This window comes from Pristiophorus japonicus, chromosome 10, assembly GCF_044704955.1.
Source record: "Pristiophorus japonicus isolate sPriJap1 chromosome 10, sPriJap1.hap1, whole genome shotgun sequence".
NCBI lineage: Eukaryota > Metazoa > Chordata > Chondrichthyes > Pristiophoridae > Pristiophorus > Pristiophorus japonicus.
The window spans coordinates 166,320,609-166,340,678 of NC_091986.1; the positions used below are offsets into that span (position 1 = coordinate 166,320,609).

The 20,070-nt window shown below is 44.2% G+C and overlaps 1 protein-coding gene across 3 annotated transcripts in view; it reads right to left on the reverse strand.

The window, feature by feature from the left end:
- Positions 1–20,070, reverse strand: part of flt1 (fms related receptor tyrosine kinase 1) — a 274,841-nt gene that overhangs the window by 175,330 nt on the left and 79,441 nt on the right. For all 3 annotated transcript variants that reach the window (XM_070892291.1, XM_070892293.1, XM_070892292.1), the window contains exons 7-10: positions 18,699–18,873; positions 17,160–17,277; positions 7,780–7,949; positions 2,938–3,094 (exon numbers count right to left, since the gene is read on the reverse strand). In XM_070892291.1, coding sequence (XP_070748392.1) covers positions 2,938–3,094; positions 7,780–7,949; positions 17,160–17,277; positions 18,699–18,873 — 620 coding nt within the window. The remainder of the gene's footprint in view (positions 1–2,937; positions 3,095–7,779; positions 7,950–17,159; positions 17,278–18,698; positions 18,874–20,070) is intronic.

The window sequence follows — 20,070 nt, forward strand, 5'->3', positions numbered from 1 at the left end:
CTCACATCCCACCTCCTGACCCTCTCCCTCCCACCCCCACCTCCTGACTCTCCCGTTCCCACCCCCACCTCCTGACTCTCCCCTTCCCACCCCCACCTCCTGGCTCTCCCCTTCCCACCCCCACCTCCTGACCCTCTCCCTCACATCCCACCTCCTGACCCTCTCCCTCACACCCCCACCTCTTGACCCTCTCCCTCACACCCCCACCTCCTGACTCTCTCCCTCACATCCCACCTCCTGACCCTCTCCCTCACATCCCACCTCCTGACCCTCTCCCTCCCACCCTCACCTCCTGACCCTCTCTCCCTCACATCCCACCTCCTGACCCTCTCTCCCTCACACCCCCACCTCCTGACCCTCTCCCTCACACCCCCAGCTCCTGACTCTCTCCCTCACATCCCACCTCCTGACCCTCTCCCTCCCACCCCCACCTCCTGACCCTCTCCCTCCCACCCCCACCTCCTGACCCTCTCCCTCACATCCCACCTCCTGACCCTCGCCCTCTCATACCACCTCCTGACCCTCTCCCTCCCTCCCACCCCCACCTCCTGACCCTCTCCCTCCCTCCCACCCCCACCTCCTGACCCTCTCCCTCCCTTCCACCCCCACCCCTCTCCCTCCCTTCCACCCCCACCTCCAGACCCTCTCCCTCCCACCCACCTCCACCTCCAGACCCTCTCCCACCCATCCACCCCCCCATCTCTCTCCCTCCCTTCCACCCCCACCTCCAGACCCTCTCCCTCCCACCCACCCCCACCTCCAAACCCTCTCCCACCCATCCACCCCCCCCATCTCTCTCCCTCCCTTCCACCCCCACCTCCAGACCCTCTCCCTCCCACCCACCCCCACCTCCAGACCCTCTCCCTCCCATTCACCCCCACCTCCTGACCCTCTCCCTCCCTTCCACCCCCACCCCTCTCCCTCCCTTCCAACCCCACCTCCAGACCCTCTCCCTCCCACCCACCCCCATCTCTCTCCCTCCCACCCACCCCCATCTCTCTCCCTCCCACACACCCCCACCTCCAGACCCTCTCCCTCCCACCCCCACCTCCTGACCCTCTCCCTCTCACTCCCACCCCCATCTCCTGACCTGACCTGTCCTCTCCCTCTCCCGATCTCCTGACTTTCTCAATAGGGAGAACGTGGTTCAAGCCGTAACTCTGTGGCTAGGCGCATGCGCAGTGGGAACATCCGGTGCGCATGTAGGCTCGACCCCCATACAGTGCGCATATGCATTTCAACTTTCAACAATCAGAATTCGTGCACATAATCACTCTGCACATGAACTGGTCAGCCTCCGTTTCTACAAAATCAGATGTAACACGAAGTCTTGCTCAGCACAGCAGCCTATGGAAGCTGCATTGTTTACTGTTAGACATGCAACAGCTGAACTTGCAGGTTCAGATAAACTTTTTTGTTCGAAACACCACTACTGAAATTAACATAACACATTGGCATCAAATGGATTACAAGACTCTTTATTTAAATTAAGTAATAAACAGCTTATAAAGTGGCAAAAACAGCAGAAATGCATCAAAGCTCTCTTTATCATTGGACATTAATTCTATAAAATCTTTAAACACCATGGGGAGATTAAGCACAATAGTAAGGGGAAAGCCAGCAGAAATTATTTTTGACTTTCTTTAAATGTGCCTTTTCCTGCCTACAAAATTTCCACACTAACTGGTGGACTGAACTTCTTTGTAGCTTTAAAAATACGCATGCGATATGTGCAAAAGGTGATTTCTGTGGGTTTCTAACAATATAAAGTATAACCATATAAAGTAGAACCAGAGACATGCATGCTATGTCTTTTCTCACAATGGTCCTTAAATAAACCAGCAACTCCAAATATCAACTTTTTCTATAATTTAGTCAAAAATATTCTGTCACAATCTTCAAAGGGTTACTTTCTGCTTTTCCTGTTGTCTGTTCAGGGGAATAGCATTAAAAATGATTATGTCTGGATGTTTCACTACTGTTGTATGTTGTATATTTCTATTCTGAGTACACTGGCAGGTCAGGGAATCAGCAGAAATAATGCAGATTAAATTTCAGCATTTATAGGTGAGTGTATAGTCTGTAATCAAACAGGTTAAAACACATAGTAACAAACTTATAAACTAGGAACTATATGTTTGTCGTATCAATCATAAAGCATGGTGTCAAAGAAAACAAAAACAGACACAAAGAAAACAAAAACTCACAAATGTTTAACCATGATCAACTCTACAATAAAGAGATTCACATTAATCTTTGATCATTTAAATACATGCCTCCTGAAAATACCATAAGTGCAAACAGAAAGTGCTTACCATAGGCAGCTTGCCAACAGCTTCTAAGTGTGAAGCATTGTCCATTAGAAATCCCAGTCAAACTCAGTTGTGTCTAAGTTTTATCATTAATCTTTTGTATAAACTTTACCAGCTAATAGGCAAAAAAAGAGTGCAAAGGTAAAGGAGGAGGAGTTTGAGAAAAGAAGAACCAGCCTCTAAATAGGTTTAAATACACTTTGTAGAAGAGGACTTTTAAAAGGGATTCAATTGAAGTTTCTGAATAAAATGATACTTAATAGAGGAGATAATGTGAATTTCATTTCTGATCATTTAAAACAATGAAAAAGCCTATTTAGGTAAACAAAAATATCTAATCCTTTTTAACGCTGACTGCCCTGAGGATTTTACTTATAGTTAACACTGTTTCATTTCTTTTCTGTGTTTGGTATATATGCATTTACAAAAATATTTATTTAGCACAATTTGTAGTTACCCACATTCATAAGGCATAAGAAATTATTATAATGAAATATATATTAAACACATTGACTTTTTCTTATTAAATAAATGTAAATAAACCCATAACCTGCACTTAACCCATATTGTTAATAGTACTTTACAATGTAAATAAATGAAAAATCAAACAAACAAATCTACTTACTGTGCTTTTGAACTATTTTGGGCACAAGGTTGCCATGCCCATTGAATTCTAGGAATAGGGATGCCATAGGCAGTGCATGACAGAGTCTGTTTGCTGCCCAGTGGGTAGAGATCAAAGTTCTGAGTGGACACTGCCTTTTCACATATATGTGGTTTAACTGCAAAAACAAATTAATTAGAAAACTAAAAGCCAAAAAGAAAGTTATGAAATCAAAATGACGCACTTCGATAAATTACACACCAAGGCCTTATTCACATGCTCAGCGCCGAAGTGGAGAGTACCATCATTGCAGTGTAATGATGCTCAGTCCTGTTTGTCTCATAACAATACATTTTTGTGTATGTGAGAAAAATAGGACCTTTCACAGTTATTCTGTGAAAATACATACTGCAATCTCAAGAAAAGAATGCTGCCCTACAAAAAGTGTTTGAACAATCCTCAGGAGAGATGTTACAGCATTAAAACAAAATAATGGGTGAATGAATAACAAGCAAATGTTCTATGTCCCAGTTAGTTCAGCATTTCCTTGTGAATCTTCCACTCTTAATAAAGACCAGAACTCGTCTGGTAATGATTTTACAAGTTCTCCGCATGTAATAAAAATGTTTATCTTCCGTAATTCTGATTTTAGCAATGTTGCAAGTTCCTTAAGAGTGATAAGTTGGTAGATAGGGAAGCAAGAGTAAGAGGATTCATTCTTTTAGTCTGTGTTCAGGCTTCTGCCATAGTGGTTATTGGATTCAGTTCTGCACTCCTGTGGGACCCACTCCAGCAGTTGAACACTTTTTCTTTGTTTTTTGTTGTTATCAAAACAGAATTTCACAGTTTTAGCAGTGTTACAAATGGCACGGTCCTGCTGCTATGTTGCAGGTGACTGTACAGCGGGCTGCATTCATATGTCCCTGCTGAACCTTAAAGTACTTCTACGGTTGACTTTCCTGTTTTGTTTGGCCTTTTTCCTCAAGGAATGATGGGCTTCGCCATGGACCTTCTTTGCTCTTTCTGGGCAGGATTTATTGTCTACATTGCTTCTTTTCTTGTACTTGTTGATAATGAAGTTCACGGATGACTTTGGTATTCCTGTCCTTCTGGATATTTCACGGGCAGACTTTTTACATAAGTGATAGTCAATAATGATAGCTTTTTGAAACTCTGAGAGCTGCTTCAGTTTTTCCATTCTGAGTAAAGCTGAGGCACCTAGGATAGCAAGAATGTGTTTTTTTATAGCGTCCACAGTTGTTCTAGAACATTCCCCGACATGGCTTTACGTCACTGGGTGTTAACTATACAGGGATTGTCCAAATACATTTTGTAGGGCAGTATATAGTATTACAATTAAAACATGCAATATTATAATAAGATTTTAAAGTGCAAAATATTGCTTTTAATACAGGATTGTGGGAAACTGCTCAGTACTAGGACTTTTCTAAATATTTTCTAATATCTAGAAAGAATTAGGAACTGCTCACTACCCTGACCTCTCTAAGAACTCTGCTTACATTATGTTTCTCTTGCTATACTGGATTTTGCCTGGACACACATTTAACCTTATACAGTGAAACCCGTCAACAGCAACCACCCATGGTTCCCACAAACAAGTCCTTATTCACAGCAGATGCTCCTGTACAGTTGTAAGTAACTGCACTTCTGATACAACATACTCCACACACCATTACTTCTGCTTTTATCATCAGTCATTACGGTAAGAAAGGTCACATTTCTTCTCCGCTCCTTCTTTTTCCATGCTGTTCTGTTACTTTTATTCTATCTTCCAGCATCAGGAGAGTTCATGTATCATCAGCAACTCAAGTGCACATTATAGCAGCCATTTCTGAAAGGACGAACAGTCACTGCCATGTACTGATCTGGATTGTCATGGTGTTCACCATGGATGGTTTAAAAATCAGCGATGAGACTTCAAATACATGGTGACAATTACATCTCATGTGGACACTAGTAAGACACTATTAAGACACTATTCCTACAATGAAAGTAAATGGGACTTTTGCTGGTCCCAAGGCTTTGTTATTTTTGGCAGGCATAGATGGTTGCTGACACGGGTTTCACTGTATGAAGCAATGCTATCAGCTGGTCTAGACTAATTTATCTTTTACATGCAGTAAGTATCAATGAGATAAGTATTGATTAAAAAAAATTTAAGATTGGGTTGCATGTTATCTAAAGTAATTAGCCACATGTGTGCACTACCAATGTTTATGAAATATGATTCTTAACTTTCACTTTCTTGTTCTAAAAATTCTTATTCTATTCCAGTTTTTTGATTATTAATGGTATGGCAAGTTTTCCACTCCCCATACAGAGCCTCACTTGACACACGTGTAGATTGGAGAATCATGCACCTCGTTCAGTAGGTCCCTGATTTTCCAGTGATTCATGTTATTGATTATAAAATCAGGAGCGCTACAAATCAGGTGTGGAGGTCAGCACACATATTTCTCTGATGTGCTGTCCCATTCAATGAGGCTTAATGCCAAGAGTGGATCCTTAAAAATTATTCTAAGAAACTAAAATGAAGCTAATATAATGAAGTTGGTTGCACTACTAATGAATAACTAATTAGCAGAGAAACCAACAGGAGCAACTCCACACAATGTATACATTTGGAATAAAAAAAATATGCTTAGAAATATCTCCTCTGGAAATTGTGATCTAGTGGGAATGGTAAAGATTGCAATGGGCTCATCTAAACAGCAAGAAAAACGGCCACTTTGGTGACATATCAGAGGAGTCCTGGTACCATGAAATCATGCTCCTAAAGTCATTGCCTCTGTGAGAGCATAAGAAACATAAGATCATAAGAAATAGGAGCAGGATTAGGCTATCGGCCCATTGAGCCTGTTCCCCCATTCAGTAAGATCATGATTAACCTTCAACCCTAAGAGGTAGAGAAAACCCCTTAAAGGAAGTCAGCTCTTTTCAAAGCTATTCATTAAGTACCTGGTTAACCAAGTGATGATGAGCCTGGTATATGGTACAGGAGTTGGACATCTTGATCATTATGGTGACTGGCATATTGTATGTTCCTGTGTAGGTTCTTCCACCATGCTAAAGGCAGATGTTCATTGTATAGCTGATGAGAAAAATCTGATACTTGGGAAGACAGCTGCAGGAAGGTGTTACCTGGCATCTGGGCACAAGAATATGTGCTTATATATCCAGGGTTCAGTGGCTATCATGATTGAGTTGCTGAGAGGCAAGTAGCTGAAGGATGGTCCTGACTACACAGCTAGTGAGAGCCTACCAGTGCTCCACATCAGGAAAACAGAAACTAGCTGTATGGACTTCTCAATAGCTTGATTTTGAGGCTCTTAAATAGGGTGATGGGTTTCTGCATATATCAGACACCTAACTGACCACAGAAATGAGAAAATGGAGAAAGGGGAAGATCAGATTAACATTAGTTGTTATGTAACTGTAGATATAAATGTAGAGATATTCCATTCAATTCATCTCTTCTACTCCTCCTCTATAAATTGTGTCTGATGCTCTCTACATTCCTTCACCATACACATCCAGTAATACTGAGGAGCCACCAAGGAACTTGCTCTACATCCAGATCATTCTAATTAATCTCAGAATTATCTTTCCCCAATATCCATTCTGGGACCACTTTCATTTATGCCATGATTTCTGGTAGAAGTATATCCTACTTGGATCATACCTTGATAATTAAATTGTGACAACTACTTATTATGCTGGGGAGAGGGGACAGGGATTTGGATTATACTTTGAATATTTATATGTTCAGTATTTAAATACCTCGCATAATTTAACTTTCTATAAAAATTAGTGGTCACTTTATTAGATCAACACTAAAATGCTTATTTTTACAATGCAGTATCTTTATCAACTGCCAGGTTCCACCCTACACAAATTCCAACGCATCTGGAATTCTACCTTCTACCTACAGTATGTCTACCTCATCCATTACCCCAGCCTCACTAACTCCCCATGTTAAATTTACAATGTTTGTCCTTTTTACATACTTTCTCTACTGTTTGGCTTTCTTGTTTCTGTAAACTCCTCCAACTTCATGTCCCAAATCACACACCCCAATCTTGGAGTCTGGATTTCTGTGAATTATACTTTCCTGTATAGTTGATGTGGTTTCTTGCAATAGGGGCAGAATATAGTGCAGCAGATCTTTCTGTTCCTGCACATGGGCATATTGGGTCCTCTAGACACAGTGCATAGAGGAATATTGGATGGGGAGAATAGTTGCTGATAAAGGAGCCCACTGATTTTCTGTCTATATAAATTTTCAGATGGAGAATTGGGTGGGCTCTCCTGCAGGTGTACAATCCGCCTCACTCAGTTTTCCTCTCTATGTTGCACCCAAGCTAGGCACAGGAGCAGGACAGTGTTCCCAATAGACAGTATAGCTGGTAGTTTGAAAGAGGCAGTCCACTTGGAAAAATTGAATTAGTTTTAAGGGGCTCAGAATACTTTTATCAATTTCTGTTTAATGATGTTGCACTGCATTTGTTGGTGTATTTGTGGCACCATCTGCCTAGACACTTAAATTTTAAGATAAAAGAGGGCTTTGCGCCGGCTGCAACTATTTTGAAACTGCTGTGAAGCTAAATCAATGGAACACCATCTCTTGAAGACTGCCTGGTCAAAACTGATGCTTTCATCATTTGACCCAAAGTACAATGTCACACTGCATTTATGGCACCAATGAACCAACAATCTAACTGTATCATTGCAACCAAAAGTGCAGAATTTTAAAAGGGTAATAAAAGGGATTCTGGAGCTCTTGTTCCTGCAGTTGTTAAGTGGTTTATGTTATTCAGAAATTTATGGATTTTATTTACTCACCATTTACTTTGAGAGAGAACGTGATGTTCTTGTAAAGGTTCCATTGTTTGAGCCGCAGTACAATACTATAACTACCAACATCCTCTTCTGAAACATCTCTTATAGTCAATTCATAGCCAGTGATATTATAGCGAGTAGATTTTTCAGTAATAGGCTGTCCATTCTTTAACCTATTGAGAAAAAATATGATTTCTTTACTGTATATTGTGTAACATCTAGGTAACTGTACAACATATTAGCGTGGCTGTAGACTAGGTGAACTTTTTACTGTTCAATGATACGGTGATACTCAATTCTAATGTTCAGTCGTCAAATGCCTAATATAATGACATAATTTAACTTTCTATAACAAATTGTGCCTGTACACTAAAAGGCTTCGCTGCACTGCCCTGTCTTTCCACCTCCCAGGCTCCACCCTACACAAACTCCACATCTTCTACCTCCCACATCCTTTCCCATGGTATGTTCAGCTCACCCATCACCCTAGCCTCACTAACCTACACTGGCTCCCAATAAATAAATTCACAATCTTTGCTCTTTTTGCAAATTTCCTCCACTGCTTCACTTTACACTGCTGCTGTAACTTCATGTCACAAATCACACCGTCAAATCTTGAGTCTGGACTTCTGTGCATTCGCCGCTCCTTCCTCTAACATAGTAAGACAAGGTGTGCAGCTTTCAATATTTCATCATTTGGGGCAGATCTTTTAAGAGTCACAAGATAATTATGGATCAGGAAGTCCATTAGTTCATCCAGCCAGAGAGGTCCTAACATATCCCATAGTTACATCCAATTGTTTCTTAATTGATTCCAGGGTGTTTGAAGTTTATTCTATATGTTGATGACTCTTTGTGTGAAGAAGTTGTTCCTCATATCAGTCCTAAAACTATTAACTAGTTTGAATCTCTGACCCCTAGTTCTATTATATTAAAATAATATTCCAGGCTAATCTTTTTTCTAAAACCTTCAATAATCTTATACACCTCTATAAGATCAAATCTCAGACTGCTCTTACTAGGCTGAAAAGCCCAAGTTTATAACATAACATAAGAAATAGGAGCAGAAGTAGGCCATTTGGCCCCTCGAGCCTGCTCCGCCATTCAATAAGATTATGGCTGATCTGATCATGGACTCAGCTCCACTTCCCTGTCCACTCCCCCTAACCCTTTACTTGGTTCTCGCTCAAAAATCTGTCTATTCCATAGATTTACAACCCTCTGAGAGAAGAAATTTCTCCTCATCTCAGTTTTATTCTAAGACTATGTCTCCTAGTTTTAGTTTCCCCTATGAGTGGAAATATCCTCTCTGCATCCACCTTGTCGAGCCCCTTCATTATCTTATAAGTTTTGATAAGATCACCTCTCATTCTTCTGAACTCCAATGAGTATAGGCCCAACCTACTCAACTTATCCTCATAAGTCAACCCCCTCATCTCCGGAATCAACCTAGTGAACCTTCTCTGAACAGCTTCCAATGCAAGTATATCCTTTCTTAAATACGGAGAGCAAAACTGTACGCAGTACTCTCGGTGTGGCCTCATCAATATCCTGTACAGACGTAGCAGGACATCTCTGCTTTTATACTTTATCCCCCTTGCAATAAAGGCCAACATTTGCTTTCCTGATTACTTGCTGTACCTGCATACTAAGTTTTTGTGTTTCATGTACAAGGACCTCCAAGTCCCTCTGTACTGCAGCACTTTGCAATTTTTCTCCATTTAAATTATAATTTGATTTTCTATTATTTCTGCCAAAGTGGATAACCTCACATTTTCCCACATTATACTCCATCTGCAAAATTTTTGCCCACTCACTTAGCCTGTCTATATCCCTTTGCAGATTTTTTGTATCCTGCTCACAATTTGCTTTCCCACCCATCTTTGTATCATCAGCAAACTTGGCTACATTACACTTGGTCCCTTCAAGCAAATCATTAATATAGATTGTAAATAGTTGATGACCCAGCACCGATCCTTAAATATATTCGACACCCCACTAGTCACTGCTTGCCAACCGGAAAATGACCCATTATCCCAATTCTCTGTTTTCTGTTAGTTAACCAATCCTCAATCCAGTCTTTTTTCATAAATCAGTCCCCTAACAGTGCAGATCAGCCTAGTAACTCATCTTGGCACTGCATCCAGTGCTTGAATGTCTCTATTTCTTAGTGGCTAGTACTGGATGCAATATTCAAAGTGCGGGCTGACCAGAGCACTATAAGGTTTGATCATTGCCTCCTCAAACTTATACTCTACTGCTTTGTTGATTGCTGATGCACATTGCTAGACATTTCTATCTTCAAGTCTACTAAGACTCCTAGGTCTATTTCAGCTTCAATTTCAACAACATTCATGAAAATTGCATGGCATCTATTTTTCCTTTCCATGGGCCCAAGTTTCCACACGATAAAAAACGGGCGCCCCTCCGAGCTGGATGCCCGTTTTTCACGCCACAAAGTGCGCCTAAAAAAACCCTCCGTATTCTCCACCTCCCTGCAGATCCTCTGGCCCGCGGCGCGGCACAGCAGGAGCTGTAGGGGGCGGAGCTAGGACCCTGCGCCGAAAACAGTGCCGGGAGCTCTGCACATGCGCGCTACAGTGGGCACGCAAGTGCAGCAGCTCCAGGTGCCCGAAACTGTGTGGGAGGGGCCCGAAGCACGCAGCCCCTAGCCCTGGCCGAATGGCCTCACTGGGGCTGCGTGAATAAGACTCCTCCCATGGCCAGCTCCTGCTTCCTGCCGACTCCCGCTCCTGCTTTCCCCCCGACTGGACCGGACCCGACTCGACCAGCTGGTTGCTGCCGCTCCTGCTTCCGCACCCCCCACTCCCCCGACCCGACTCGACCCGACTCGACCCGCCTGTTGCTGCCACTCCTGCTTCTCCGCCACCCCTGCTTCCGCCCCCCCCCCCCCCCCTGGCCCCGACCGGACTGGACCCAACTCGACCCGCCTGTTGCTGCCGCTCCTGCTTCCGCACCCCCCACTCCCCCGACCGGACCCGACCCGACTCGACCCGCCTGTTGCTGCCGCTCCTGCTTCCCCGCCGCTCCTGCTTCCGCCCCCCCCCCACCCCCACCCCGACCGGACCGGACCCAACTCGACCCGCCTGTTGCTGCCGCTCCTGCTTCCGCCCCCCCACCCCTCTCCCGACCGGACCCGACCCGACTCGACCCGCCTGTTGCTGCCACTCCTGCTTCTCCGCCGCCCCTGCTTCCGCCCCCCCCCCGCCCCCTGGCCCCGACCGGACTGGACCCAACTCGACCCGCCTGTTGCTGCCGCTCCTGCTTCCCCGCCGCCCCTGCTTCCGCCCCCCCCCCCCCCCTGGCCCCGACCGGACTGGACCCAACTCGACCCGCCTGTTGCTGCCGCTCCTGCTTCCCCGCCGCCCCTGCTTCCGCCCCCCCCCCCCCCCTGGCCCCGACCGGACTGGACCCAACTCGACCCGCCTGTTGCTGCCGCTCCTGCTTCCCCGCCGCCCCTGCTTCCGCCCCCCCCCCCCCTGGCCCCGACCGGACTGGACCCAACTCGACCCGCCTGTTGCTGCCGCTCCTGCTTCCGCCCCCCACCCCTCCCCCGACCGGACCGGACCCGACTCGACCCGTCTGCGTCTGCCACTGCCGCTCCCACCTGACTCGACCTGACTCTACTCTCGCCCCCGGACTGGTCCGACCTGACCTCCCCCTCCCCAACCTGACCTCCCTCTCCCCGACCTGACCTCCTTCCCCGACCTGACCTCCCTCCCCGACCTGACCTCCCTCCCTCCCTCCCTCCCTCTCGCCCCCTCCCTCTCTCCCTCCCTCCCCCTCCCTCTCTCCCTCCTTCCCTCCCTCTCTCCCTCCCTCCCCCTCCCTCTCTCCCACCCTCCCCCTCCCTCTCTCCCTCCCTCCCCCTCTCTCCCTCCCTCCCCCGCCGACCCGAACCGAACCTCTCTCCCCGACCCGACCCAACGCCACCTACCTCTGGTGCTGGGGACGGGCCCTGCCCGAAATCTCGGGCCCGGCCCATTCAGCCTTCGGTCCCGACGGCAAACCGCTTCCTAAAGGCCTGCCTGAAGAACTTTCACACAGGTAGGAAGATGGTTTATTTAATCTTTTCTTTGCTTATAAATGTTTATTCAGGTTGGATTTATTTGTATAATATTTGTATAAGTATAACTAAGGATTTATTGTAGAATTTAATGACTTCCCTTCCCCCCCGCTCCCCCCCTCGTTTCCTACGCCTAATTTGTAACCTGCGCCTGATTTTTTAATGTGTAGAACAGGTTTTTTCAGTTCTACAAAAATCTTCACTTGCTCCATTCTAAGTTAGTTTGGAGTACGTTTTCACTGTGGAAACTTTGAAATCAGGCGTCAGTGGCCGGACACGCCCCCTTTTGAAGAAAAAATTCTGTTCCAAAGTAGAACTGTTCTACCTGACTAGAACTGCAGAAAACAAAATGTGGAGAATTGCGATTTCTAAGATAGTCCGTTCTCCACCAGTTGCTCCTAAAAATCAGGTGCAAATCATGTGGAAACTTGGGCCCCATGTGTAGCCCATTGCACTTTCTGCATTAAAATTAATCTACGATTTTTAAAAATTCATTCTGGGATGTGGGTGTCGCTGGCAAGGCCAGCATTTATCGACCATTTCTAATTGCCCTTGAGAAGGTGGTGATGAGCCGCCTTCTTGAACCATTACAGTCCTTGTGGTGAAGATACTGTCACAGTGCTGTTAGGGAGGGAGTTCCAGGATTTTGACTCAGCAACGATAAATGAATGCCGATATATTTCCAAGTCAGGATGGTGTGTAACTTGGAGGGAGCTTGCAGGTGATGGTGTTTCCATGTGCCTGCTACCCTTGTCCTTCTAAGTGATAGAGGTTGCGGGTTTGGGAGGTGCTGACGAAGAAGCCATGGCAAGTTGCTGCAGTGCATCTTATAAATGGTATACACTGCAGCCATGGAACTGAATGTTGAAGGTGGTGGATGGTGTGTCAATCAATGGGGTGCTTTGTCCTGGATGGTGTTGAGCTGCTTGATTGTTGTTGGAGCTGCACTCATCCAGGCAAGTGGATAGTAGTCCATCACACTCCTGACTTGTGCCCTATAGATGGTGGAGACGCTTTGGGGAGTCAGGAGGTGAGACACTTGCCGCAGAATACCCAGCCTCTGACCCGCTCTTGTTGCCACAGTATTTATGTGGCTGGTCCAATTAATTTTTTGGTCAATGGTAACCCCCAGGATGTTGATGGTGGGTGTTTTGGCGATGGTAATGACATTGAATATCAAGAGGAGGTGATTAGACTCTCGCTTGTTGGAGATGGTCATTGCCTGGCACTTGTGTGGCGCGAATGTTATTTGCCACTTAGCAGCCAAAGCCTGAATGTCATCCAGGTCTTGCTGCATACGGGCATGGACTGCTTCATTTTCTGTGGAATTGCGAATGGAACTGAACACTGTGCAATCATAATCAGTGAACATCCCCATTTCCGACCTTATTATGGAGGGAAGGTCATTGATTAAGCAGATAAAGATGGTTGGGCATGGGATTCTGCCGAGGAACTCCTGCAGCGATGTCCTGGGGCTGGGTGATTGACCTCCAACAACCACAACCATCTTTCTTTGCACTAGGTATGACTCCAGCCAGTGGAGAGTTTTCCCCGATTCCCATTGACTTCAATTTTACTAGGGCTCCTTGATGCTATACTCGATCAAATGCTGCCTTGGTGCCAAGGGCAATCACTCTAATCTCACCTCTGGAATTCAGCTCTTTTGTCCATGTTTGGACCAAGGCTCTAATGAGGTCTGAAGCAGAGTGGTCCTGGCGGAACCGTGAGCATCAATGAACAGATTATCGGTGAGTAAGTGCCGCTTGATAGCACTGTCGACAACACCTTCCATCACTTTGCTGATGATTGAGAGTAGACTGATTAGCTGGATTGGATTTGTCCTGCTTGTCCTATTGTTCCGCCTACTTGCATATTTAGGATGATGATGTAGTCATTTGATTCTCAAGTGATTTGTGAGGCATCAGGTTCAGATGATTAACAAATCACTTGACCTTCACTTGTGAAATCATCATCATTCTGTGATTTCTGAGAGATCATCATTGATTCTATTGTTCCTTCTAGTTTGGTACCTTCAACAAATTTGACTACTTTGTACTGAATTTCCAATTCAATGTCATTCATGTAAATTATAAACAGTATTGATCCCAGCACCAAGCCTTGAAACATCCCATTCAGTACTTTCCCTCAATCCAATATTACTCCTCTAATGAGAACTTATTTCCTAGTTTCTTATCCATTCCCATGATTTACCATGAATCCACCGAGAAATTCTTCAGGCACTTGACAGGGTAGATGCTGGGTGGATGCTTCTCCTGGCTGGGGCGTCTAGAACTAGGGGGGCGGGGGGGGGAGGTTACAGTCTCAGAATAAGGGATCGGTCATGTAGGACTGAGATGAAGAGAAATTTCTTCAGTCAAAGGTTTGTGAATCTTTAGAATTCTCTACCCTAGAGGGCTGTGGAGGCTCAGTCGTTGAGTATATTCAAGACAGAGATCGATAGATTTTTGAATACTAAGGGAATCAAGGGATATGGGGATAGGGCGGGAAAGTGGAGTTGATCTTGTTCAATGGCGGAGCAAGGTCAAAGGGCTGAATGTCCTACTCCTGCTCCTGTGTCTTAAGTTCTTATGGAGGTTGAGGTAAACCTATTCATAGGGCTTATCTTAGTTCATTTGCATTGTTACTTCTTCAGCACAGTCCTGCACTCTGGAATTCTCTTTTTAAATCCCTCCACCTTGCTACATCTTTCCCCATTTTCCAAAGCCTCCTTAAAATCTACTTCTTCCACCATGGTCACCTTCCCTAAATTTCTTCTCCCATTCCTGCTTGGTGTTTAATGCAAACGTTCTTGTCCTATTGCTTGGAAATTGAATGCTGCCATCATAGTCTGCATGCTTCCTTTCTCTGTGACTCTAGTGCCATCATAGATAACATTTGTAGCACTAATAGCTTCTGAACTACCACATGTATGGTTTAAAAAAATAATATATGGAGATGAAAATTCATTCTGGGAGATAAGTCAACAGGGCAGATTTTAACTGGGGATGAGTCAATCTGTTGAGGTGGAGGTTGATGGCAACCGTCTGGACCTACGCAGCATGAGGCCGGGAGGATTTTAACTAACAGGTCTCATCAGCATCGGTCTACTTGAACCCAGCGGGAAGTGGTAGTTGGCTGGTAGGCAGGAACAGGATCTTGGGCAGTAGGAGACACCACTGTGGATCGAGAGGAATGGCCCCCGGCATTCAGGTAAGTGGTTGGGAGGGTAGCTCAGCAGAGCCTAACGTGTGGGGGAGACGGTGGGAATCCCGAGCAGGTCAGGCGAAGGTTTCCTTGTCATGCCCAGAGGAGCACTCTTGCTCCTGGCTGGGGAGTCTAGAACTAGGGGGGATCACAGTCTCAGAATAAAGGGTTGGCCATTTTGGACTGGGATTAAGAGAAATTTCTTCACTGAAAGGATTGTGAATCTTTGGAATTCTCTACCCAGAGAGCTGTGGATGTTCAGTCATTGAGTCTATTCAAGACAGAGATCAAGGAGCACAAGCACATTTTTTTTAAATCCTCTTACCTGTCTGAGCCTCTTCTGGCCCCAGCTCCTCTTGGTGAGGAAGCCATAATGGCTTCCCAGCACAGGCCTGTGGTTAAAATTTTAGTCTGATAGCGCCATCAGAGCCTGATCTGCATATTGAAAGAAGGAGCCAGCTGCCTGCCACTAGGTATCCCTCTCACCTGCTCAGAAGAGCAGGTTAAGATTACGACCCTCAGGATGGCAGTAGAATTAGTGTGGGTAAGTTACATAGGCCATTTTAACTGCCTGTCTGTCTGGTTTCTTCCAGGTGAGCAAGTTTAAAATTGCCCTTACTACTTTGAATGGTCCATTTTGTATCATCAGCGATCATGAGTGATAGATGACTGCAGGCAATAATTTAATCCCAGGGTTCAGATGACACTCAAATCACTTGGAATTCACTTGTGATGTATTCTGAATCTTCCAAATGAATACTACTTTGTCATGCACTCCAACCAACAGTATCCTTTGTATTCTGCCTCTTCAATGCAGCTAACCATAGATCTATCAAACAGTTTTGATCAAAATTCCGCAGGTCCAACATATTAACTAGGATGTGCCCAACAGTAACCTCCTTTCCTGACCCCACCAGAGGGTCAGGGTGAGGTCACTTTATTAAAATATTGCCAGTGGATGTCTGTGCCTGGGCTAAAGTGTGATTTTCTCCCAGAACTTGCTGCCAAGTCTCTTATTGCAGAAAATTGAGCCAAGAAAATCCACGATTCTTACAGCATACTTCCTGTGCCTCCAGTGGTAAAGCAGCAGACTGTGCTCTTTCAGTCCATCCTTCCCTACCCCTGGTAGGGATTTCTAATTTAAATTTGAGATTTGGGTTGAGTAAAAAATTAAATACGAAGCAGATTTCAATAAAATAAACTTATTTTGTTTGCATTTAACCATACAAAGATTAAGTCTCCCATCATTCTACATCCCTTCCCTCAAACACATTTTTGGATGTATTCAAAATGGTCAAAATAGTAGGCAGTAAAACTAGGAAGCAAAAAAACTGTGCCTATATTTATCTGATGGAAATGTTCCACCCACGTCTGGCACAGATCATTCATTCTTACTAGGAACCAACTGGCTTGCCTCCATGTCCTGACTCAATAGTGATGTCATGTAAAGACAAATAGCTCTCTTCAGGCAATATTTCTTGCGGTTATTCTGCCGTCGACATTGCTCTTGCAGATCCGCCCAGTGCCACTTTCGAGGTGGCCTGGAGCGGGCAGGTGGGAGTGCCACTGGGAACCATCCGCTGACGTCAGCAGACAGCCAAGTGGCACAACTGACTTCCCGCCCACCGAGCTCCCATATTGATGCGGGCGGGAGTCGACGCTAGAACGGGGGTGGACCGCTGGCTGGAGGCTGGTCTGTCCCCAACAGTAAGTTTGAAGGTCGTCGAAAAAAGGTCAGTGAAAATGTTTTAATTGGTTTTTCCACAGCGACTTACCTTGATGGAATCTCCTGAAGGTTTTCTGATAGTTTTGTAATTTTTTGTTATTGATTTTTATTTTTAGTTCTTTGACCCTCCGTGGGCCCGACTCCATCCTCGGCGACACTTGGGTAGCAAGTACCTCTGCCGCCGAGAATGAGAGCTCCCGCCGGCTGCCGCCCAGATTGTCCCTCATTTGCCGACCACCAACCTCGATGGACCTTCTTCATGAATATCCTGCCAAAAGAACCGTCAGGTAGCTCGGCAGCCATCGGCGGCACTTTGGGCCTTGACCAAATTTGGCCCCCAAGTCTCAGTGATAATTTTAATCTTACCATAAAACCTCGGGCGGTGGAAATGCTTTGACTTTTACTGGAAAATGGTAGGCTGCCTGACCAGCAAGCACTTCAGCACTACATGATTTCCGGCATCTAACGTTGACAAATGGTTTTTCTGTTAGGGGCAGAAAAAACAAGGAAAGCAAAATGGTTTTAGTGATAGGAACAGTTCCTTTTAGGAATAGTTTACTTGAGATTTATGATGTGGAATGAAGATTCATCCATATTCATGTGTTATGAAATACAAATGAAAGAGATTGATGAAAACTCCTGCCACAAAAATGCAAGCACAAGAATCGGCACGTATGTATATACAAATTATATCAGTAAAATACACACCTATAAACCTTGAGGTATACCTGAGATTTGCTTTTATTCTAATTCCTTCAAAACTGTGAACTGTTTGTCAAGATAATGGTCTTCTTAAAAAATGGTTGTAAACAAATAAGGAAAAAGTTTGTTAATTACATGGGTGGAACAGATATTTGCTGCAGTCATTATTTATAGCAAAATTGTAAAGACCTTTTTAAATACATTTAAAATATTGCTAAAAATAGTGACCTGATGGGATATTGTAAATTGCATTAAAATACATCATCAGATGACTTGTGTGTGACATCATCACGATAAAAATATTTCTATAACTCATCTGGTTCTTCCCAAGCTTTAAACTCTCTTTCTGTAAGTTGAAACCCCTTGAAAAACAGCTTTCTATAGAACAAGTGCTGCATTGTCAGAGGTGCCAACTTTTGGATGATGGTACTAGTCAGAGAAGATAGGTGTTTCTCCTAGTGTACTGGATAACATTTATCTCTCAGCTGGTACTAGCCAAAATTGATTAATTAGTGATTTGACTTAATGCTATTTGTGGGGCCGTGCGGTCAGAAAATTGGCTGCTGTATTTGCCTACATGTCAAAAGTAATTCATTGGCTGTGAAGCTCTGTGGGGTATTCGGAGGACATGAATGGCATTATATAAATGCAAGATTTTTTTTTAGTTAAACTGATGAGCTTTTTCAGTTTTTTATAGTAAATTGTTTTCTTTACATATTATTGAATAGATTTAACAAATTGATGCCCACTGGGAGCACATGTCGGGATTTCCTGCAGAATGGGCCTACAGGATTTTCCATCCATTCATTTTGATTCTTGATGGAATTTTTTTCTTTGCTAATGACATTAAAAATTGTTCTGATAATGTTAGGAGAATGATAGGTATATTTTGATTTGAAAAATATGCTGTACAGAGATCAGAGTAAATTTAATCTGAATAAGCTCAAGAATTCATTTGAAATGAGAAAATGGAAGTGCTTCATTCAAAGAGCTCTCAGAGTTGGAGCTCAACACTGTCTCATGTTCATTGCAAACTCTGAATGTACAGAACACAAATCCTGGCATCAAGTTTTCTGGACCATGTGATCCTTTCAGATAAGCACAGCATATACAGTACAAGAGCTCACAGTCAGGATTTCTTGGTTTTGCAGCATAAATGAACATTTTGACTTTGAATATTTATTTTATTTTACTGTTTCTTACCATAAATATTGACTGTTGCTTTCCTTTTTTTTACTGTTTCCCCACTTTTCACTTGACATATGTAGTTCCCTTTGTCAGATGTGAGCACTTTGTCTATAACAAGGATGCTGTAGAATGTATTTATCCCAGGATTTGTCTGGTCAATTCTATTCGTTATAGAAGTGCTTCTATTTTCCTGAAACACACAGATAAAAGTGATTAGGTTTGTATATAATTAGGCTGTAATTTCAGTTACTGAGAGATTATTATTTATCTTTTATGATGATAATTGTTAGTTGGAGGTGTGAACCACTGCAGAAATCCGGGGCTGGATTTTGCCGGCACTCAGGGCGGGTTCAGAGGCGGGTCCACTGTCAAAATCTAAAAGATTGACAGCGGGGCGGTATCCCACTCCGTGTAAGTTTCCCAAGTTCCGGGTCTGCCTGCGCTTTACAATTATTTACAATCTATATTAACGACTTGAAAGAAGGGACTGTGTGTAACGTAGCCAGGTTTTCTGATGACACAAAGATGGGAGAAAAAGCAATGTGTGAGGAGGACACAAAAAATCTGCAAAAGGACATAGACAGGCCAAGTGAGCGAGCAAAAACTTGGCAGATGGGTATAATGTTGGAAAGTGTGAGGCCATGCACTTTGGCAGAAAAAATCAAAGAGCAAGTTATTATTTAAATGGAGAAAGATTGCAAAGTGCCGCAGTACAGCGGGACCTAGGGGTCCTTGTGCATGAAACACAAAAGGATAGTATGCAGGTACAGCAAGTGATCAGGAAGGCCAATGGATTCTTGGCCTTTATTGCAAAGGGGATGGAGTATAAAAGCAGGGACGTCTTGCTAGTTATACAGGGTATTGGTGAGGCCACACCTGGAATACTGTGTGCAGTTTTGGTTTCCATATTTATGGAAGGATATACTTGCTTTGGAGGCAGTTCAGAGAAGGTTCACTAGGTTGATTCCGGGGATGAGGGGGTTGACTTATGAGGAAAGGTTGAGTAGATTGGGACTCGACTCATTGGAATTCAGAAGAACGAGAGGTGATCTTATCGAAACGTATAAGATTATGAGGGGGTTTGACGGGGTGGATGCAGAGAAGATGTTTCCACTGATGGGGGAGACTAGAACTAGAGGGCATGATCTTAGAATAAGGGGCCGCCCATTTAAAACAAAGATGAGGAGAAATTTCTTCTCTCAGAGGGTTGTAAATCTGTGGAATTAGCTGTCTCAGAGAGCTATGGAAGCTTGGACATTGAATATATTTAAGACAGAAATAGACAGTTTCTTAAACGATAAGGATATAAGGGGTTATGGGGAGTGAGTGGGAAAGTGGAGCTGAGCCCATGATCCGATCAGCCATGATCTTATTGAATGGCGGAGCA